We start from the raw sequence: 23,446 nt of genomic DNA on the forward strand, positions 1-23,446 counted from the left end.
TTTCTGACATATGTTTCAGAAGTTTCCACAATTAATAATTCCACAAAAGTCCCTTTTCCCTTCCCTTCCCTTCCCTTCCCTTCCCTTCCCTTCCCTTCCCTTCCCTTCCCTTCCCTTCCCTTCCCTTCCCTTCCCTTCCCTTCCCTTCCCTTCCCTTCCCTTCCCTTCCCTTCCCTTCCCTTCCCTTCCCTTCCCTTCCCTTCCCTTCCCTTCCCTTCCCTTCCCTTCCCTTCCCTTCCCCTTCATGACACGGTTTTACCTCTATGATAAACTTCTGATCAAAGTTTGGCCTCTGGAGCTAACATTCAACATACAATTAAGATTCAGATTCAACAAAAGAAGGCAAGCTTTTCTTCTGCTTCTCTCAAGTTTAACCAGTGCTGTCCTAAATCACGATGGGCGTGAGCATGTGCTTAAGTGCCCTGCTGAATCAGAGCTGTACCCACAAGACATCTTTCTTTTATTAACGTAGCTACGAACAAGACCAGTTTTGTGGCTCAGTTTAAAGAGTACTTCATGGTTTTGCTGCTGAAGCTAGTTATTCAGAGCTCTTGGTAGGCAGAAGTGGATCACATGTGCGAGAAACGTAAGAAGTACAGCCATTAGTAGGATGTGGTCAATATCGATGCCGCTTTGAAGCCATTTCTAATACAAACGATGCCCTGGTGATGTCAGCTTTAGCCACTGCCCATCTGCCAGACATTGCAGAATGACCCACTTTTTTGTGCTTAGCTGTGCCTTCAGTGTACATCTTTGAGCATTGCTCTTTCTTGGCATCGCAGCATCCATTATTTTTGCCAGTCTGGTTGTCAGAAAATAAAGTAAACAGAATAAGAAAAACAGAAGTGAATTGTTTTAAAGCTTCATAATTTTTTATGGCATTTATTTTCAAATGGAATAGGAAAATTAGAAAAGATTCTCTATTAGCATGTGTTGCTTGACAGATAAATTTTAAATCCAAATAACTGAATTTCAGTTGTTTTCTCATCCCTAATTTCATCTCCAGTTTTGTACGTGGAAGTCTTACAAAGTGGCAGTATATACTTAAACTGTTTGGGAGAAGACAGGCATATTGTCTTAGTTATACTGAAAAATATATTGGTGCATAATTAAAATGGCCACTGCTTTCAGCTTGCCTAATTATAATCTCTACCACATGACTTCCCTCTTTCCTTAGCTCCAATTGTTCCCACTACATTGGAACAATCAGCTCCTTTTTGTGCTTGTAGGAAAAATATATTATAGCTGAGTGCAACTAATACTGGAGAAAATACTAATTTTCAAACGGACTATCTAGGAAGAATCTTGAACTGGTAGAAACTCAAATTGGTTTTGTAGCCTTCTTACACAAAACTACAGCATATTAAGGATGACAGATTTTGCGCTGATTCAACTAAGATTTGGGATGCTTAAATCTGAATATTGTCCAGGCATCTGGGTTCTCATTAGCTAATGGTCACAGGCTGCAATGTGACAAAGGACTGTCCTTCATCACACTGAAGTTACCAAGCACATGTAGCCAGCTTACGGGCAAAGGTACCGTATGAAACTGCACTTCTACCGCCCAACATTAAATCTCTGTTGCACAAGACCCTCTTACACTGCCGGGTACTGTAAAATAGATCTGTGAGTCCAAACAATGCTGCTTTCATCTCCAGCAGTGATCAGTCTGCCCCAGGCTTCGGGAGCACAAGCATTTATTACACCACCACGTTCATTGCAGCACTTGTGAATCTGGTAACTGTGTTTTGACCTCCCTTCTGGCGATACAGGTTGTTTTGTGTTTTGAGGGGGAATATCAAGCACGAATGCATGTTTGTAGCTGCTGTTTCACTAGGTGACCATCAAGGTTCGGCGCTGCCATGGAAGACCTATCGAGCAGGCACCGCTAGGAGAGTCAGCAATACCCTGGTCTGCTCTTTTTTTGCCTACACGTGTTGTAACAGTGCACAGTTGATGCAAAATGGGGCAAAATGCTAATGTTTGTATAAAATGGGGGGTATTGCTGCATGCTTACTTACACTCCTGCCGTAGCTTAGACACGTCCTAGGGATTTGCCCCTGTTTTCAGAGGGGCATGGGGGCAGGCAATCGGTTTACTCTATTTGTGTGACCTTTGTGAGAGAAAACTTCTCACCTAATTATACCTTCTTTGCCTTGAGGACTAAAGCAGTTGTGACCATATCGCACAGGATTTGATCTTTGCTCCAAATGTGGTTAGTTGGCATGTTTGCAAATGTATGGGATGAAAAGCTTTCCCAGGTGTATGAGGCCCAGAACAACGTCAAGCTGTTGAGGCAAAGCTGTAAGAGCAGTTTCATAGCCAGATGATGAGCAGAAGTCAGACATTACGGTCAGACATTTTCTGAGAAGTCTGGGCTCTTCTTCTGAAGCGGCCTTTCTGACTTTCCCTCAGGAGTATTTTCTTCTCCATTCCCTAACCTTGCTAGTGGGTTAAGCTATTTTGTGTAAAATTTTCTCCCCACCTAGACCATATCACCTATTCGTCCTACAACATTCAACAAATCATGTCTGCCTACCCCCTTGTGATGTGGTATTGATAAAACCCAAGGTGTTGGTTGTTTTTCTGTACAAGACGTGCCAGACTTCTATTGAAACATGTGCTTGGAGATGTTGATTTGACTGAAAGCTGCTGTGCAACTACAAACAAAGGAATCCAGCTGCCACATTACAAGCTATATGGAGCAGCATTTCAGAAGGTGAAATGCCAGCTTTGCTAGTACCTGGCAAATCAGAGTGCTGTTCATATACATAGCTCTGGGGGCTTTATTCTGTAAGTCAATGTCCTGACATTAAAATTATAGCTCTGAATATACTCAGGCAACTGATGGCTCCGAAATGCAGGAATTGGGTGCTAAAGTATACAGCAGCTCTGGACAATTTCAGGATTTTTCCATACCAGATATATGGGATTATTTCTTCACTCTGAAAGCTCACACAGAACCAACTTCTATAATAGCAACCAACCTTTCTCTGCTCTGAAACCATACGTATTACAATCAGGGGCAAAATCGTTATCTGAGCGACACCAACAGCTCTTGTTTTTACAACAACAGCTGGACTAAAGAGAGGGGAATGCAGCACCTGGGTTGGTTTTTTTTTTCCTCCCATTTATTGTTAATAAAATTTCAAGCAGTAAATCATATTATTTATGATTTTAACAGTGCCACGGGAAAACAGCTACTCCAGATTTTCTAGTAGAACCATTTACAGTGCTTACCCAGCTCAGACATCACAGTTTTACATCTAATCAGCCTGGAAGATAATTCTCCAGCATAACTATTTTCCTCTTCGAACTCCAACTTATTTTCTAACTTAGATGGTGAAGTTTGAAGATTTGGTTCCGGAGATCTAGCCCTCAGACGGCACTTCTGTCCAAATGCCAAGCTCTTTAAGGCCACTGAAAGGCTGGAAAGTTTTTCTTCAGTCTCATGATGCCTGAAAAGGCAAAGAACTACTCACTACGTTGCTTTCGCTCGCCCCACTCTGCCAACAGAGAGACTTTAGCCTTACCAAGAACTGGAAGATCACTCAACTTGAAAGCAATGAAACCAAGGCTGATAGAGGAAGACACATTTCATTCATTTAGACACCTGCCTCTCCCCACACATCTGAAAACACTTGAAGACACAGATTTCATCTACCAAGACCACGCTACTCAGCTAAACCTATTTATGTGGGCACTGGAAACCTCCTACCCAACCTGTCAAGCTGGACAGCTGAGGCAATCTGGTTGAAAACAACCATCTTCGTATAGGGTCTGAAGCCCATCTGGGTATCATTGGAACCAGCGGCTCTGGCCCAAGGAGAGAGTTTCTCGGCTGGCAGAAAGCACCAGCTCTTACCCTCACCCCAACACGAGCTTCAGTGCCCCTTCTGCTCCAGAGAGCGAGCCTTACGAGCCAGTAATAAAGTGTAGAGATTCCTGCTCACAGTAACAAACTTGAACACAAAAAGCACTTAACTCTCCAGTCCTTTGTAATGAAAGCTATAAATTGCCAGACTCTTGGTGTAAGGGATGCGTTTGGGATCATCATTGCTACACAGCTAAACTATGCTCCACTGTTTTTGCTTGTTTCCCCTTGCTGGGTGACCCAGAGCAGCAGACTTTCTTGTAGCTAAAGGGTGCTTTGGAAGGGTTTTAGAAGTTCTTTGATCGCATTGCTGAATTGATACAGTATTTGGAGCACGTTCTCTATGACCCAGCTCTATTAAAAATAGGATATAATTTCATGAACCATATTACTGTATAACAGATGCAACTGCTGAGAATTCATGATCTAGTAAAAGAAAAATATGTAGTCAGTAAACTATGACTTGAAAATGCAGTCTTGGTTAGCTGCACTGCAAATATGGGTAACGAGTTGACCTTCTGCTGCTATGTTTATGCTCTAAAGAAACAGATTCCACCATGGCAAATAGGCTGCCATTATATCATAACTTTTTATTAGTTCATCACTCATTTCGTTATGCAGTCGTTTACAAGAGTATAAAAAAAATAAAAGTTGTTATTGCCATTTGCTATTGTAAAATACCCAATGTGTTTGATTTCCCTCACGTCTTTTGACTCTTTACTTAGCTCTACTTAACCACGGGGCTGACTGATCTAATCTAGGAAATGTGGAACGCTTCAGCACCTTTTGTTGAAAAAGGGAGAATCTGTTGCATTTGATTGGATCCAAATTCCCTTCAGCAGGAAAGGCAGTGCTTGTGAAACACCACTTTTCTCTCCCAAAAGCCTCCTCAAATGCTACTGCAAGAAGTGAGAGTACACCAGCACCTTGGGCTTGCTTTAATTGATATGGGTAGGTCTGGGAGAAGCTGTTTCCTCTGCAGGGCTTTCTTAGCCTTGCTTTGAATGTTTCTTCTAGGGAGCTGAGAACAAATTTGGGCAATCATCGTCACCCAGCACTCGTGGGACCTTGCCAATTCTGTAGATATGGCAGGGTCTTGCAGTTTCAGGACTGTGGCTCTTCAGCTTTTAAATGGAAAGCATTTCACAACAACCATCAGCTACATGTTAGGATATGAAGTCTACAAGGAGTAAGAACAAGAGCAGAGAATGAAAATAAAAATGCCTATTTTTTTCTCTTGAAAATGTATATATTCCTAATTTTAACCTGCTGTAGTAAAATATACGTGTATGTATACATATAAATATTTGTTGTATTTAGAAATACTTTGAGATATTTCTAAAAACAGAAAGTGATTGACTCCTTCCTAAATAATGTTAGAAATAAAATGTTCCCCAGTATTTTTGCGTGTCAAAGACAAAGTAATGCTCAATGAAGTGTGACGTGATGAGAACTTTTCTGTGTGCTTAAGAGGGGCCAGGATTTTATCCATGGAATAAAGCGGGAACTATTTCTGCAAGACAGACTCCAAACATTGGCAAAGGAAGTTTTAATAGATTTTTACATGACACAAAGCCAGAAGTATTCATAAATGACTGATGTCTCAAATTCCATGGCAAAAATCCTACCGAGTTCAACAGAAGATTTTCCCTCGACTGCAGTGGTCATGAGATCAGAAATGAGGGAGCAAAAATCTTGATGCTTAGAATGTATTTTAACGTTACAAAACGTGTTACCAACAGCGTTAGAACAGCGCATTCATACAGAACTTCTAATGAAAAAAGCATGATGAGGAGGCCTTCCAGAAATTTGTGAGGGGAAACCTCTGACTGCTAGTTAATGGTTTTGAATTTTGAATGCTTCTTTCCCAGTAGGGTAAGGCTAAGTGGAGCAGGTAAAACTACTACTTTTTTAAGTATTTTGTTGGTTATAAACACCGCTGACAGCAATACTCCCTCTGTAAGCAGTCATTAAAACCAGTGGTATCAGTCTAGTTGCACTCCATTTTTAAAAAGATGGAACAACAGTGCTGAGCACCCTGTTAGTGGTCAAGTAATAAAATACAAAATTACCCCTTTTAATGTCATATATGACATTATGGGTAGAGTTTTCCAAACCCCTTCACTAACACAGTCAATTAGTAGCCTAAGCTACCAGTCAGCTTGAAAAATGTGGTTTAGCTTTTTTCGTAACATTGCCTTAGATTCCAAGCTCTTTCCACTTGACGGACTAGTTTTACTTCAGTGAAATAACGACACTCCATTTCCAAAATTTATAGGGTTCATTTATTACCTCTAGTAACATATTATACTGTATAAATACTCTATCCTTGTTATATGTCCTTTTAAAAAAGCGATAACTTAGAAGATCACATTAGACAAGAAGTATAAAAATAAATACGCTCATTATATGCATTTATTACAAATTATAACCCTTCCCAGAAGGGAAAGAAATATAGAATACTTATAAAGTATATAAAATCTATAGTAATATATTTTACTATATACATATGGAAAGCCATATTCTCTCATCGTCTATGGACTGGCACAAACTTCAATAATGCGAACGCTGGCGTACTGCTGTGGATGGACCTGCTATCCTTCAGCTTTGTCTTCCTGCCTTATCGGTGATTTGAGCACTACAAACCCATCAGAGGCCACATAGGAGAGGTTCCCATTCATAGCGGGATTTCTTTCATTTTTTTTTAACCGAAATGCAAATAATATCCATTGGCTGGGGTAAGCATGACTCAAATGCTCACAAATACCATCAGTCTGTTTGACCAGATGGTAGGACCAAGCTCGAATCAGAAAAGCCAGTGGAAGGTACGCAGAAGGCACAAAGAGCAACTACTCAAAGACGCTGCCTGTTCCATGAAGATTTCCACTTTTTCTAGCCTCTGGATTACCTATGTCACCGCAACAGCATCAAAGTGGACGAAAGAATCGGACAGGCACATTGGGATGACATAAAGATACTTTAAAAAAATGACGTTCTAGTTATTCGTGGAGTTGACTGACTGTTCTTGATATTTCTTACTTTTTACAGGTAGAGAATATGGCTTTATTTTTATATAAAACTATTCTCTGAAACAATAGCAGCCATGAATGACATAGTTAAAGCTCCTTTTCCAATCCTGTTTTTTGCCCTTCGTGAGGTAGCTAAACCCTGACCAATTATTTTAAGCTATCTTTTCCGCTCCCGTTTCCTTCCCCTTCCTACACGTGGGGACTTGATCAGTACCACAATATAAATCCCAAGAATGGAGAACTAACTGAACCCCAAAATGTTTGCTTAAATGCGTTTTGGGCACTGCTCATGTTTTGTTTAATTTGTAACAGACTTAAAAAAAGGCAATTATAACACCCTCGGGCCTTATCTGCTGGACAAGTGAGTGACATGGATCTGCTATCCTATCAAATTTTCAGTTGGCAGGGTATTTTTAGGATGCAACGCCAACTAAAGCTACTTGCACTGTCCCACCTCAACGGATCCTCACCATGAATTTTGTATGCAAACACACATGCGCTGCCTCTAGCCCTCTTTTTTTCAGTGCACTGTTATGAAGGAAAAAAAATAAAATAATAATAATAAAAAAATTTAGCTTTCCCAACTTAAACTATTTAACTGCAGTCTGTAACGTTGCAGAAGTCTATTAGGTGTTTCGGTTTCTTGGAAGGCTCACAGCTTTCTTGCGGCAGGACGCTGCCGTCGTAAGAAATACATTTCAACAATCTCTTCTTGAAACCTTTCCCGCACGTCTTAGAGCAGGGCGACCAGTCCCCCAGCTGCCACTGCGGGCAGGGCACGTCGGCGCACGGACGGACATCGCTGGGCTTCAGTTCCTGGGCACAGTCGGTGGCCGGCCGGCCCTGGGGGTCCCGGCACTCCACCGCCCGCCGTTGCCAGCCTGAACCGCACGACTTGGAGCACTCGCCCCACTCCTCGATGACCCACTCGGAGGAGATGATCTCCCTGATGGCGTTGAAGGACTCTTTCTTTCTACTGGGCGCCTTCTCCGACCCAGGCTGCACGGGCTTCTTCACGAAATAGGTGAACTTGATCTTGGGCTGCGGTAGGTCCCCCACTGTGAGGACTTGGATGGTCAGTGGCTCCTTCAGAGGGCTGAAACTGCGGATTCTCTCCAGGGCGGCGGAGGAACCGCTGTACCTCAGCACGCTGCCCTTGTAGGTGATGTCCTGCTCCAGCGTCGACAGGGTGTAATCGCCGTTGAGGACGTAGGTGCCATCAGCAGCTTTGATGGCGAGGAAGCTGCCGTCATGTCTCGCGCCCCTGTGGTTTCGCTGCTTCACCTCGATGTTCGTCGCCCCAGCTGGAATGGTGACGACGTCATGGTAGCCGGGTCTGTCCAAGAGAAAAGGGAAAGACTGAGTCCACCACTCTTCCTTGCAAAAGGGAAGAAGCTGCCCAGCACAAGACTGAAATTCATTTGAAGCCGAAGCGTTAAGCTCATGAGCTGTAGACCTAAATGAATTAACAGATTAAGGGATTTCCAAAGTCACATCCCACTTTATTGCTATGGCAGAGGCGTGTCCACATGTAAGGGGCTGGGATCTTTCGCTGGGATCTCACTGTAAGTTATCTTCAGTCAGATGGCTCTGACAGACCAAATCTCGGTTCCAACGATAAACTGGGGTAACATCTCACTGACTTGGAAACCCAAAGCTTACACCCACAAAACATTCACCAGAACAGAACAGCAGCAGCAGTCATATACTCACTTTGCTCTAACAAGTGTGCCAGACACTTTCTTGCAAGTGGATCCGTTGCCACCGCAGATACCACATTTGTCAAACTTCTTATTGGATCCTATCATACGGTCGCAGCCAGCCTTTACGCACTGTCCCTGGACGCAGACGGAGGTGGAATCAGGGCTACACGGGGTACCATCCACAACCTTTGCAGGAAACAAGCAGTAGGGCGTTTGATTAGAAGACGCGCACTGCTTTGAAATTGCGTAATAGACACGTACAAAATGCAAAATATGGACAGGTGCAAGACCTGCAGCACCAGTATTTTCAGGGGTTTTGAAACTAAAAACCAAAGCAGCCATAGATAGCTGGAGGTATGTAGTGCTACTTCATCTCACTTGCAAAAATGGTGCCATGGTGACAGGAAAAAACAACCAATTTCAGTTTTTATTAACACCATCTCCCTGCAAAAGACCCCCACAGAACTCTTTTACTGATTTCATATAAAGAATAACATTGTTTTCTATCGTCATTAGAAAGCTCTAATGACTGCTCTCAAAGTACAGGATCAAAATTGCTTCTAATGATGTTTAGTGTATCCTTTATTTCTAGGAGTACTGCTCTCCAAAAAACATCTGTGTCATCGCCCTGGTAGTTATTGGCTCTCAGCACCTTATGACAGTGAGTTCAAGTAGCTATGCAAGACAAACATTTTTCCTTTTGTTTATTTTAAGCTGTCAGCATATTAGCAACTGGTATGAGAAAGCACCAATGTTTTGGCAAAGAACCCCCACAGCTTTCTGAACATATCTCAATGTAATGAAATTGGTGGAAGGAGAGGAAAGGAAACTAGGGTGGAGTGGGTAGAAGAGGCGGTATGTGTGAAATAACTGGAAGGACTGTGCCAGAATAATTAAAACATGCTTGCACTGTTCAAGCTGTACACGTAGGAAGAGAAGGAAAAATCTAGCCTAAACACGATAAAGACATAATTTCAGATTTCTACACTCCTTGAGTCTTAACTTCACATAAAGAGTTAGAAGAAAACCAAATCCTATTCATGATTAGATGGAAGAGGTATAGTTTTGAAATACCTTTGGCTGTAGAACAAAGAAGTATCCTGTTCCTTTTGCCCGGCAGACCAGCTTGCATCTGTCCTTTGGAGAGACACCGGCAAACTTGGGTGTCCACTCCACTGCAGGTCCACTTCCAAAGGGAGACTTGGAAAATTCATTGTGCTTTTCACATTGTTCCTCCCTAAAGGTTTTGCCTGCAGGCAGAGGAAAGATAGGTGGACATTAAAGCATCTTCTGTACATGCTCTTACTGCACGAGATACCCTTCCTCCACCTCAGAAATGGGGAAAAGTTTACCATCATTGTCCGGACAGTCCTCGATGTTACATGATCTGTACTGCACTCGCTTCCCTTCACAGTACTTTCCCCCATTCCTAGGGACGGGATTGTCACACTCCCTGAAGGAGTACTGCACTCCACCACCGCAGGTCCGGGAGCACTCTCCCCACGCCCCCCAGGACCCCCAGCTCCCATGCACCGGCGTCTGGAATGACAAGCAAAAGCAGTACAAAGAAGTTAATATAGTAAAAGCAAACCAAAACCAAACCACAAAAACCACAATCATGCTCATTTTTACCTAAGCCACTTGTAAAAAAAAAGCTCTAAGTTCGTTTATTATCCATCTGCCTCCATTTACTCAAGACTTTTTACAGATTACTCCCACTGAAGCACTACTCGTGCTACTGTGCAACCCAAATACATTCCAATTTCTTTTAGAATACTCACATCATAATGCTTCTTCTCAGTTTTATTCACACACTTGCCATTCATGCACCACTTCCCTTCCCCACAACTGGTGCCGTCTGCCCAAGGGAAGTGTTTGGTTTGGCACACGAGTAGCCCTCCAGAAGTGCCAGTACACCACAGCGTTGTACATGTACTGGCAGCGTCAGGGCAGTGCTTGGACTCATCTCCGAATGTAAACTGGCACTGTCTGTTGGCATCGTACAATGTGCCAGGCAAGTCAGAAGGGAGCTGGATTGGTTTGTGCGGCTTGTCCAACAAACACTCACCTAGAAAGGAAGAAAAAAAGGAAAAAAAAAAAAAAAAAGGCAGATGATGCTGTCAGTGAGTTCGGTTTCAAAAGGGAACTGCACTTGCTTTGTAACGTAAGTGTTTGAGCCAATTTGTGCCATCGTTTCTGTAAAACTAAGAGTCTTCTAAATTCATCACCAGCATGTAAAAGGTTAACTCTATGCTGTAGCAGAAAGTGTTCCGTTAAGAAAAAGGAAAAAAAAAAGAAAGAAAAAAAAAAAAGAAAAAGCAAAGCAGTAAAGCACAAGAGCTTAAATGCCACATGAATGGAAAGCTTAATAATCTTACCATGACCATTATCCAAAAATGTTGTAATCATGTAGGCACTACATGGAGACCAAGGCTGGCTGCGATCCAGGTTGGAAAGCATGGATGCCATCATGTGGAAATCCCGGCTTATTCCATTAATGCCAGCACACTGCTTTGCATCGTCATGAGGCATGTTAAACACGTGGCCTTAGGAAAAAAAAAAAAGGAAAGTTCGTCATTTTAGGAAGTCTGTCCTATGCATTACCAATACTATTCTAAATATTACTCTAGAGCTGCTCATAGCCCGGTCTTTAAACAATAACCTGAATCCAAATCCTGCCAAACTTGAAGCAGATGGCACTGTATCTTTGCTCCCCTTACGTGCTTTTTTCCTGCAATTAGTCAAACGCTCAGTTCTTGCAGACAACGCTGCACAGACCGCGTTTGCTTTCCACAGTTCAACCCTGCCACAAGGCAAAGCTTTGCCCCCTCCCGACTGCCGGGGAGCACAGGGTTGCTCCGTGCCCCACAGGGTGAGCCTGCGGTGCGGGCTGAGCAGCTCTTTGCTTTAGGGCATCGAGCTGGCTTCCATTAATCACGTGAAATCACCTCCCAAAGTTTCAAGTACCTAGTTCGTGGGCCGTTGTAAAGGCAGCCTGTAAACCGTCGTCTTCTATGATAGAGCAACTGCGGTTTAGATCACAAACTGTTCCCACATCAGCCATCCCAAGAGTATCACATGTCTTGGCACCACAGAGGTCCTGTAAAAAAAGGCAGTTTCATTATTAATCAGATCAGAGACTTAACCTTGGCAAGAAACATCCAGGCCTGGCAGTTTGCCTTCACTTATGGAAAGAGCATAAATATTCAGCCCTTCAATGGGTATGATGGCAAAAATCTGTCTTTGGAACGCACACAAGGGTTACACGTAGAAATAAAATGCATAATTTCCATTCTAAATCTGCTAGAAACAAACGAGGCAGAAATGCGTTGCACATATTGTGAGTTTCGCCCGAGACGGCGCAAACAGCAAAATAAACGACTAAATGAAAAGCAGTTCATTTCATTTTCAGCCTGCTCTGCTGAAGCTGTGATGAGACAAGACTGCCTCTGAACACCTTTTCAGAGGTCTCCTGACAGACGGGGCCTCCGAGGGTAGGGAGCAACGGGCGTGGGGATTGATTCGACCTCCGTGTCCCTCACCTGCCTGGTGAAGAGGATTGCCGTGTCGTAGTGCTCGGCATGCCGGTCACTGGGTGGGTTGTGCTGCTTCTGCCAGCTGCAGAAGTTTCTTAAAGTCAGGGCAGCGTTGGAAGAGATATCGGGTCCCTTCCGCTCCTCGTAAATGACCATGATTTTGACCACCACGAGGCTGATGGAGTTGCGGATGCTGGGGTGCTTGTACAGCTTGGCTGCCACGGAGAGCAGTGTCAGGAGATAGTGCTTCAGCCCGCTGCCGTGGAACTCGGCCATGGACTGGTCGGCTACCAGCATGGTCTCCACGTAGCGGGGACTGGACACGAACCGTTTCTTCCTTCTGCTTCTCGTTTCTGAATTAAAAAAAGAGAGGGAGAGGGAGGGAAAGTGCAGGTGAGCACAACAAGAGAAACACCGCTGCGAACAACACTGGTGGCATTCTTTACACCACCATGAAGAATATGAAACCCACCGATACTTGAGATTTGCACCTAAAGGATATACCCCACGGCCCCGCGCCCGGCTCCCGCCCCCAAACTTCGGCAGCCCTGGCTGACTAAGTCCCTCTGGACCGCCGCCGGACGGAGGGGCGATACTCAGACCCACATCCAGGTGGGTGCACCCCCCCGCCGCCTCTCGGGGTGGGGATGAGGAGGAAGCACCGGCCGGGGCCCCGCCGTCAGTCCCCGTCGAGGCGGCGCGCAGGTGGACGCAGGGCGAGGCAGATCCCCCCCCTCTCCTCTCCTCCCCTTCCCGTCTCCGCGGAGGGCGGCGCGGCGCCCCGACGGTACCTGCGTGCCCGGCGGGCTCGGGCTCCGCCGCCTCCGCCTCCGCCCCCATCTCGGCCACGGCGCAGCGGGAGGCGGGGGCGGCCGGGCGGGTCCCGCGGAGGCGGAGGAGGTGGGCGCCGCGGCGGTGCGCGGTGCCGGGGGCCGGCTGGATGAGGTACTGGCGGCCCCGCAGGGAGAAGGCGCCGCGCATCCCCGCGCAGAGGCTGAGGGCGGCGGCGGAGCTGGGGTCCCGGTTGACGGTGCCGGAGTAGAAGCAGCGGGAGAGGTCGTCCTCCGGCGGCGGCGGTGGCCCGCCCAGGTACTGCAGGGTGAAGTCCGGGGCCAGGAAGCTGCTGTCGGGCTCCAGCTCCAGCGTCAGCCGCTCCCCGAAGGCCTCCAGGCGGAAGCGCTCCCCGCCGCCGGCAGCGCCCAGGCGTCGCGGCACCACCAGCGCCTGCCGCTCGGCGGGGCGCTCGGCGCTGCACAGCCCCAGCAGCGCCGCCAGCACCGGCACCAGCACCGGCAGGCGCCCCCCGGTCCTCATCGCGGCCGCCGAGCTCGGGGCGGGGGAGGCTTGCTGCTGCGGCCGCTGGCTTGACGGAGCCCTTTGTATTTCTTTATTTGTTTATATAGAGAGATATATAATTTTTTTTTTGATTTTTTGCTTTCAATATATGGGGGTCTCTTAGTTTCTCTCAGTTGGCGGGAGGGGCGGGGAGGGCCGGGCGGGCGCTGGGTCCCGCGGTCACTGCAGAGGCGTCGTCGGCTTCCCCATGGCCGGGGCGCGGCGGCGGGGAGCGAGGGTCTGCGAGGGGAGCAGCCGTTCCCCTCTCTCCGTCTCCGTGTCTGTCCTCTTTCTCTCGCTGCCGTTTCTCCTTCCCGCCGCCTCCTCAGCTCTCCCCAGCGGCAGCGGTCGGGGAGGAAGCTCCGGCGAGTCTCCGCTCGCCCCTCCGGCAGCCCCGGGACGGTCCCGCCTGCACTTCCACGGCCCCGCGGGGCGGGGGGAGGCGAGCGCTGAGAAGCCTCCCGTCCTCGCAGAGCGGAGCAGAAAACGGAGCGAACGCCACCCTCAGCGCTCCGCGCCCGGCCGGCCGGGCCCCCTTCCCCGCGGTCCAGGCGCCTCCGCCGTGCAGGGTGAGTGCCGCAGTGGCGCCGGCCGCTGCCGCCCTTTATGGGGTTTGCCCGGGCCGCCCCCACCCCCGGCGCAGCCCGCCGCCCCCCGCCGCGCCGCCCCTCAGCCGCGGGCCGGCTGAGCTCACTGCGTGCGTAACGCGGCCGCGGGCGGCCCCCGCCTCCCCTTCCTTCCCCCACCGCCCCCGACGGGGCGGGACGGGGCGCGGCGCGCCGCGGCGGGCAGAGCCCGGGGTCGGCCCTTGGCTGCGGGGCGGGGGGCGGGCTGAGCCCGGCCGAGGCGCGGCCCCTTCCCCCCGCCCCCGCGGCTCCCCCTCCCTGGGGCCCGCCCGACGGCGGGGGTGTCTTTTCCTCCTCGGTCGCGAAGGGCGTCCGGGCTCGGCCTGGGGTCCGTGCGGAGCGGGAGGGGTGCGCCGCCGCCGCCGCCACCCCGCGTTCAGCTGTTCAGCTCCGCTCCGCTCCGCGGGGGCGCGCGTCGGTCGCTGGAGAGCCTGGACGGGCTGCGGGCGGGGGCTCGGGTGTCCGCTCGGGGCTGGGGAGCGGCAGGTGGGCGGCCCGGAGCTCCTGGGAAGGAGGGAGGTCCCTGGTCCCCTTCGTGGCTTTTCCTTTCCTTTTTTTTTTTTTTTTTTTTCAGCCATACTTGCCCGTTCACGGCCCTAACATCTACCGTCGGCTGTGCACCTGTACTTCTGGGAAATGGTTCCTTTTAAATCACTTAAACAGAGGCATTTACGTAGGTGCAGCCAATATTTTCCTTTGAAGCCGTAACCAGCCGTAGCGGTACGGCTAATCCACTTAATTCTTTATGTGCAACACGCGTGCGATGTGCGTAGCCTGAGTCATACTGCTTTCTCCTTGGTGAGGCCTTTTTGGAGGATGAGGGCAAAGAAGCGGTGAGCAAATGTGTGAATGAAGACAGAAGCAGCGTACCTGTTGGTGAGACAACTCCTTGGCTCCCAAATTAAACGAAGATGCTTGGGTGTCAGTCGGCACTGTGTTTTACACAACTGTAAAACTTGGAGGCTGAAAACAGAAGTAGCAGGATTGATCGTCCTTGTGACAGAGCAAACATTTCTAAAATTTTAAGTATCCACTGTTCCCTTATGACGGAGTGTCTCGTTTATGCTACTAAATCTAAAAGGTTTTCTTCCTGATTTAAACCGTGTCAGATAAACTTGGAGCCATGCTGCTGTGTCAATTGTGCAGTCTGGTTGTCTGCTCAGTTCCAATAATGCGTTTAATGGTGTTCTGTAAATCATGCAAGTTTAAAAACACACATTTTGTGAAGTTGTGCAAAAAGCATGAAGAGATGAACCCAGTTTTCCAGTTACTTACTCCACAAAAGTGCTGTTGTCCCGCATAGTGATGAGCAAAATCTGAACTGGGCCTCTGAACATCATCAGAACATGAGGGATTTTCCTTTGTGCACAGCAGGAAATGCTAGACTTTTTGGGCAGTCTTGGCTTTCAGAGGCTGTGACTGCTGCCCGTTAATACGTCAGGAGCAGAAATACCCGTTCAGTGACAACAGAGGCCTAATTTTTTGCTCGAGAGTCGGAGATGTGCGCCAATCTCTACCCTTACCTTGGAGATGTGGTAGCATGTACCCGACTCTGTCGTGCTTTTCCTAGGACAGAAGACTCACAACAAAGGTGCGGTCCATTCATGCTGTTAATTTTGTGTTGTGTTTGATACATACCTAGCAGTTGTATGTGTTTGGGATATTTAGGGAATTGCAAGTTTAAAAGTCTAGAAATACGGTATATAAAACAGAATTGAAAGGAAAGTGTTTTGATAATTTGTTTTTGAACTTACATTAGGTTCAAAATAATCATGCTTGCAAAGATAATAAAAAATATGAAAACCTCCTAGTCTGTCAGCGTAATCGGTGTAATGCATAGATCAGCATCAACTAGGACTAGGCCACTTCGGTGTCCACCAAGGACATGTCCACCCAGCTGCTGGGTGTAACTTGGTAGTAGTATTTTGCTGTTACTTTTTGATGTAAGGTTTCTGATTTGAGAAGGTCCTGACCACCTTAAAAAGCTTTTTTGGTGTGAAAAGTCATCCCGATGTTCCACCAGGTGGCACTCGCCTACAAAAAAAATTTTTCTCCGAGAGCGTTTCAGGGTTTCAAACTGTTGCTCCGGTGGAAAGGCTCACGTTTTAGTACTGTTCTCAGCAGTTCCGTGGTTAAGACAAAAGCTTTCCTGGCCTTGATATAATATCTAAGAAAATGTTTTATTAAAGAACTCGGCAATTTCCTTGTTTTCCCCTTATTGCTTGCTGTGCCTCTGTGAGCATGCCGGCAGGCGCGTAAATGCTCTGGACTACGTGAGCACGAATCAGATTGTGAAGGAACACTTATAAAAGGTTTGCTTCCTAACAAGGAAGTTAGGAACAACGTGGTGTTGCTACACGCTGGTCATATAGTCTTGCAGGTGCTTAAATCGCCTTCTGTGAATAACTCCAGTGAGTGTAGCTGGATTATTCGACAGGAAGGCATGTGTACGTCTATTTGCAGTCCCTATCACATCTAATCCATATCAACTCTGATCATATTTATTTAGGATTTAGAAAGTTAAACATACTGAACTTCTGCAGAATTTCACTTAGTGTGATAAGAACCTAGAAAGGGCATAAAACGTGTCTTTTTAATAAATTTCTAGACCTTCTTCATCAAGGGGAGAGACCAAGCGATTGTAATGTAAAGTAGGACACCAGATGGAGCTAACAGATCATCGTATTTTAGTCTACAGTGCAAGAATAGTTTTTTATGGGTTAGACCGAAGCATTATCAGTAGCTGAGGAGTATTAACAATGGCGAAGCTTTAATTTCTTTGCCAGTGTTTGTATAAACTGCCGTTTCCAAAATTAAAAACAAAACAAACCAAACCAAACGACAAACCCACGCTTTTTTTAGCCTGTTTGTTTAAATGCTGCATAATGATTGCTTCCTTCAAAACCTGTTATAATTTAGAATTAAAACAGCAGATGGCACATTAGGCCCACTGAATAGGGGATTAAAGATCATGCTGTTAAAAAAAAGTCCTCAGAAGAACACTTACAATAACCTTAAGCCTGTACTTTCTTTGTCAGAAATTCATCTATTTTTACAGAATTCTTTTCCCGTTGCTGCTTGGGACTACTGAAAGGTTTACCCATAGTCAACTCTTGTATTCTAAGCGCTCACTTAGTAGTTGTTGAGCTGCATGAGGGGTTTGGCTTCGTGCAGAGGAAGGGAATCCACTGTCAATCAGAGTGAATGACTGTACCAAACAAGATTATTTATGAAGATTGTTCCTCTGTGATGTCTTTTGTGATATGCATGATTAGCTTATTATTTTTTCCATTTATTGATTTTGATGTCATTAACAGTTGTTTTTTGCTAAGCAGGATAACAAGGGTAAGAGAGAAAACCTCTAATTTTGCCTAAGTGTTTTGATAATTAGTTGTAATGGGAAAAAGCAAAACAATGTCCGTCATCACTTTAATGAGAAGTATAGTTTGTTTTTTTTTTTTGAGCAGGAGAATCATGTAATTTAATGTGGTTATCTGTTTCCCCATAATGATCTGCTTTTACATGAGCTAATTATCAAAGTTGCTGAAAAAAATAGATGCCAACATTTTGGAAGCCCCCCAATTTTATTCCTAAATAGCCTATATAGGCCTATGCACACCCAAAATGAAGCACTACCAATTCTTTCTGATCAAAATTAGATTCAATGGGAACTTGGTCTACCTCTGCCTGCGTGAGTCAAACATTTTGTTATTCAGCAAATATAATGCACTGGAGTTTGAGGTTCAGGGTTTACGTTAGCTCAACTTACAAAGGTAAGGGCAACTAGGAAGTTTGATTTAGTTTAAACTCAACGACATTTGTGGAAATAAGAATCTTTTATTTGGTGCTGGTCCCTATTTATATCACAAAGAAATTTTCTGTGGATATTTTACGCTAAGATTGTACCACTCCTGTTATTTCAATACAATTACAGGCGTTTTAACCGATGGCAAAATTTCACTCTTTAACAATTTTTTATTGAGCGCAGGTAGGAGCATGTGTAAACCAGGTCACCTTACACATCTCTTGAAGACTGCCAAACTATCTTTCAGCAGAGTTTTTCTTGTGCCTTCTTCATACAATTTTTTACATCTGGTTTATGTGTTTGCTCCTGAAATAAGCATGGTGAAAAATACACTTGAGTTTTGTCCACAATAAAGTGTTTTCAATCATTTTATCACTGGGCAGGAGCAGAGGCAAATGAAAACCAGGGAGGGCAAAAGTCAGTTTCAGCCATGGGTCTTCACGTTTCCTGACTATGTATTGGGCAAACTGTAAAATCCCCCTAGTCACCTGTGACTTTCAGTGTCCTTCTCATGTTACAGACATGAGTCATAGTTTTCTCCTGACACTAATAGTAGGTCAGATCTAGTGATGTGGGTCATGCTGGGACTGATGTGGAGCACCTTTCCTTCCGTAGCTGTCTGCGGCCAAAGGAGGATGACAGTGCATCGCTAATGGTCTACACTGGCTGATGCTCCTGAACTGAGTAGGCTCTTTATGGATGGACAGGCCTTGGCCTTGACCATGAGTTGGTCATGTTCATGACCATGTGTTTAAATGTCTACTGTAGTATCCCTGTCTGATCCGAGACATCAAAGGCTGTTAGCACCTCCCAGCTGTTTGTTGGTTGATGTGCTTGTTAGAACCTGTGAGCTAATGCATTTTAAGTGATATGTTCTAAGAGGCAAAGCCGTGCATATATTTAGTACTAGTTTTCTGGCTAGATCAGCACCTAGGGGATGGCCTAGCATTTAGTTTTATGTTAACCTCTCCCCCCAGTTACCATCAGTCACATACCATAGCAAAAGTCTGTTATCACAGCACGGTAAGTCTGAAGACGGAGGTTTGCATAAGAATATGAATTCAGATGTGACTGTATCACACATAGATCCATAGGCAAGTGGTTTAAAAGACTGTTGAGGTTTGATGTGTATCTCACTTTCTTTTGGTAGAAGTATTCCTACTGAAGAATTTGTGTCACCATCTAACTTGCTTGTGAACAGCTGACCTAAATCCAAATTTTCATGGTCAAAACAACTGCCAGTGTCAAATATACAAAAAATCTCCCTGGAAAGAGGGATCAAAGAAAAAGAATCGGTCAAAACAAAACGTTGCATTGTAATATGTCTGCAGAAGTGTTTCAGAAGTTAAATATAACTTTAACATTGGCTGTAAAGTCCCTCGGCAACTGGCAAGGAGCACATTCGTGCATACCCTGAGCTCCATGACATTTTGATATTTTTATCACACTGCAATTTCAACAGATACCACACTTTCTCCGTGTACTTTGGACAGAGGATTTCAGAAATACTGCAAGAAGTGTTACAGTTTCCATGAAAGTCCTCATAATGAAAACTCATCACTGTACCTATTAATAATTTTTTACCTTCGAGACGTCTGTGCGATGTAGGAGACAGTTACCGTCACTTAGCAGATGCGGGCATTGGCCATGCTGATTCCAGGGAAATTTCCATCTCACTAGACAGTGCTCTCTGCTTATTGCTCTCCTGGTCTACCCGGACACATGCTGGTCGTTCTTTGTGAGCAGAGCCTATATAACGCTGATACTCCCTATAAAAACTATAAAGAAATTTGAACATAAGCAACAAATATTTTCTGTAGCATTGAATTTCAAGCTGGGCAGTTTCCTCACTCAAATTCTATCACAGCCATGCAAATAATTGGCTTAGCAGAGAGTGTGATGCATTACAGCAAGTGGTGGAAACGGGCAGCTCAGCCTGGCAGGCAGGGGAGGGCAGGAAACCCTCGGAGCTGGTGTTGCTGTCCTGCCATTACTGTCTATTAGCTCGTTGCAATACTGCTTCCAGACCGAAACTGCCACGTACACATCGTATTGTACTGAACTTAACGTGCCTGAGGACGTATTAATATGAGGATCCATTTTACTAACCTTCCTTTTCTTCTTCCCATTCTCCCTGTGTCATTTAAATAGCCTCATTTACATGCCTTACCATATCCGTATTTTTGTTTCATCCACACTTACCCTACCCTTCCTCCCTCTTGTGCTAGATAATCAAGAGTTGGCAGTAAGTGTATTTAACAGAGCAAAAAACATTAAGGAAAGTGATTAACCACTCTCCACTCCCCAAACAGTTTACATACATGTTTACAATCATCTAATCCATGCTTTACTAAAAACTGGATTAGATGGGGTTTCCTCTTGGTTTGTATGTTTTTCCTCTTGAGCTGCAGTTCTTGGGGCTCCTATGGGTTTCACATTGCTTGTTCTGAGAGGGTTCCTCTTTTCCTCCTTCTCCCTTTCCAAAAAGCCTCACCTTTCCTATGTGCATCTCAAGATGGCTCCTGCTGGATAAGTGGCCTTTGTTGTAGAATTTGTGTGAAAACTTACTTTTTGCCTGGCACAGCTTTTTTCCCTCTTAAATAATCATGACATCTAGGGAAGAAAGTTAGACCTTTTCTAACTGTGGTTATAAATTAATGTGTGTGGAGTCAGTGTATTGTCTGATCTCTGTTACAGTCCAACATGCTGCTTGAGGTTACCTAAAAACACAGTTTTCACAAGTACAGATTTGTATTCATCATCAGGTTCTCCATCACCTATGACAGAGATATTACATTAATCACAGTAATCAAGGTAGTGCTCAAAATGTTAGATTGCAGTTTTCCCCCTTTTCTTTTTCTTTAGACATGAGTCTTGGCTTTCTACACCTTGTAAAATGTTTTTCTGCTCCTACTATAATGAAAGGGAATTCCCCAGACATCAGTCCTCGGGTTATTTGATATTCTTTATAAAAGTTAGATATCTTACATTTTAACATCCAAATATCTTAGATCATTCTGTCACCTTTGGTGATACTAAGTAATGCCCAACATGTGCCACGTTGGTGTCTGACACCAAAGCCCTGCTCAGTACAGCCAAGGGTAGATTTTGCTATATGAGCAGGCCTGAAGTCCTCTGCTGCCTTCTAGAAAGAGTGAAAAAGAAGAATTTCAGTTGTTTCAGATATGTGAACCACCTCAGTATGCTGAGGACATGATCCTCGAATTTACTGAGGCACTGATCTTGCTTCCTGTGCCTTTTGGTAACGTGGTAATGTCTTCCTCTCTCTCTCGTCTTGACATCTGGATCACTAAAACCAGAATATCTGTAGACTGTGTGGAACCAGAAGATGATATTCTTTCTGTCAGCTTTGGCGCAGAGGTGGCCATTATGAGCAGTCTTAACTTTTTTTACATGTATTTTAGTGCCTACTCTTACATACTAGGTCATGGTTGGTGTTTTCCATCTTAAATCCTGCTTTGATTTTAAGTAAGAGCCTATATTGGCTGAACAGCTACTGACTTCCATGAGACTTGCATCACGAATGGGAAACGGCATTTATAGTTCCTCAGTTTACTGTTGGGGTTCTTTCTCTGAAGTATGAGGCTTCAAACCAACCATGCAACAGTAGCCAATTTAGAAGTAGACAGGAAAATGCCTTTATTACCCAAAAAGCAGAGTGAAACTTTTGGGAAAAAAGGGTACAAAATCAAGCAACAGTTATGCATTTCTGCATCTCGCAGTTGAATAATAAGCCTCAACAGCTCTGAGCTTTCCTCTTCTAAAGAGAGGGATTTTGATATGTCAGTGGAAATTTTTTGAGGTCAAAGGAGTTGCTAGTCCCACTGTTTTCACTAATCATGGCACTACCTGCAAGCAGTTGTAATGGAGATTGTCTTGCTGCCAAGCTGGACTTGTATCAGAAGTGGAGAAGGTGCTAGCCAGCCAAGCGTGAAGTACACTTGCCTGCATCTCTTTTATTCAGAACTGATGGAAATAACATGTAAGCAATACATACCTCAAGAGAGAGAACCTTAAAAGGCAGCTTCACTTAACAGCAAATTTAGGGATTTGCATCAGGTCTTTATTTAGATGCTTTAATCCAGGCATTAATCAATTTATCCTATGATCTAAGCAAATATTTCAGAAATACTGCAAGAGATTATAATGCAAAGTCATGGTTTTAAGTACTGTTTTATGTGTCTTTCTTTAATATTTGCTGTATTCCAAAATAGGGTAAGAAGTCTCTGTAGCTTTTGGGAGACCTAGCTGTGCTACAGGCTCCATTTGAGATAAGGACCAAATCACCTACGCTTAAGTCCAACAAAAAGCATAGATACATAAAAATCAACCACTCAATCCAGTAGCTGGATCAACTCTATTTTTGTAAAAGCTTGTTGGCTTTCGGGAGCCCTCATTAATTACCTCCTTCTAAGTGTTATATTTTTGAGTCCCTCATTGTGCTTATGTGGATTTCAAATGAGCAACTCGCAGTCATTAAGGAGTTTCTCCTCAAAAGCCCCTAGCAAGTGTTATCTTTAATTAACAGGTAGAAAGCTGAGGTAGAAAGTTGTTCAGCAATTCATTAGCAATAAGATAAAATACCTTTGTTACATCAATGCAGTTCATAGACATTTGCAGAGCCTCTAACTGTCATAACTTGTTTCAGCTGTTTCAGGACAGGGTTCATGATGTTGCTAATCTGTTCTTGGTTTTTGACAGTTTTATCCACATTTTGAACAAGGCATGGGATGGCTAACTCTTATTTTTTTCTGCTTTCAATCTCCCTTGTTTCCTAGTGTTAGTTTGGAACTTCAGATTGCTTCTTTGCACTTCGTCAATGTTAGGGAAAAAATAAATGAGAAATCCTTGTTTGGTCTCAGATTCAAGGACACGTAAGTCAGTAAAACTTGTTTAGGTGTCTTGGGATAGAATAGACACCTAAAAGGTCTCCCTCAGTTCTGAATGTATCTTTACGTCAGTGCTGACACATTGTTTTAATCACAAGGTCAGCTGAGCTGGATGCAAGACTTCATCACAGATTTTACCTGACACATTGGGAGGCTTAGTATCTCCATTTTATCGATGAAATGAGTAAAATAAAAGATTGTAACACTAATCTTAGGTAAAGAACTACAAGGTGTTGTGATGGGTTGACCTTGGCTGCCTGCCAGCTGCCTGCCCAGCTGCTCCCTCCTTCCTCCTCCTCAGCAGGACAAGAGAAAGAACATGAGATAGAAGAGCTCCTGGATCGACATAAAGGCAGGGAGATCACTTACCAGTTACTGTCATGAGCACACTAGACTTGATTTGGAAAAAATTAATTTCATTATTGCCAATTAATATAGGGTAGGATGGTGAGAAACAAAGACGAAATCTAACCCCTCTAATCCCCCTTCTGTTTTTTTCCTAGGCTCGAGATCACTCTTTAATTCATGACTCCTCTTCATCCCTTGCAAACGGCGCAGGAGAATGGGGAATGGATGGTTGTGGTAAGTCCATAGCAGTTCCTCTGTGCTGCTCCTTGCTCCTCAGGTG

General features: G+C 45.0%; 1 protein-coding gene across 1 annotated transcript; it reads right to left on the reverse strand.

Moving 5' to 3' along the window:
* Positions 1-7,497: 7,497 nt before the first annotated feature.
* Positions 7,498-13,456, reverse strand: ADAMTS1 (ADAM metallopeptidase with thrombospondin type 1 motif 1). Its single transcript, XM_086631580.1, has 9 exons — positions 12,934-13,456; positions 12,149-12,495; positions 11,574-11,706; positions 10,985-11,152; positions 10,388-10,674; positions 9,959-10,145; positions 9,681-9,856; positions 8,617-8,792; positions 7,498-8,239 (listed from the first exon to the last, which is right to left on the reverse strand). Exons 1-9 carry the CDS (start codon positions 13,454-13,456, stop codon positions 7,498-7,500), a joined length of 2,739 nt encoding a protein of 912 aa, XP_086487706.1.
* Positions 13,457-23,446: the final 9,990 nt, after the last annotated feature.

Source organism: Tauraco erythrolophus, chromosome 1, assembly GCF_009769465.1.
Source record: "Tauraco erythrolophus isolate bTauEry1 chromosome 1, bTauEry1.pri, whole genome shotgun sequence".
NCBI lineage: Eukaryota > Metazoa > Chordata > Aves > Musophagiformes > Musophagidae > Tauraco > Tauraco erythrolophus.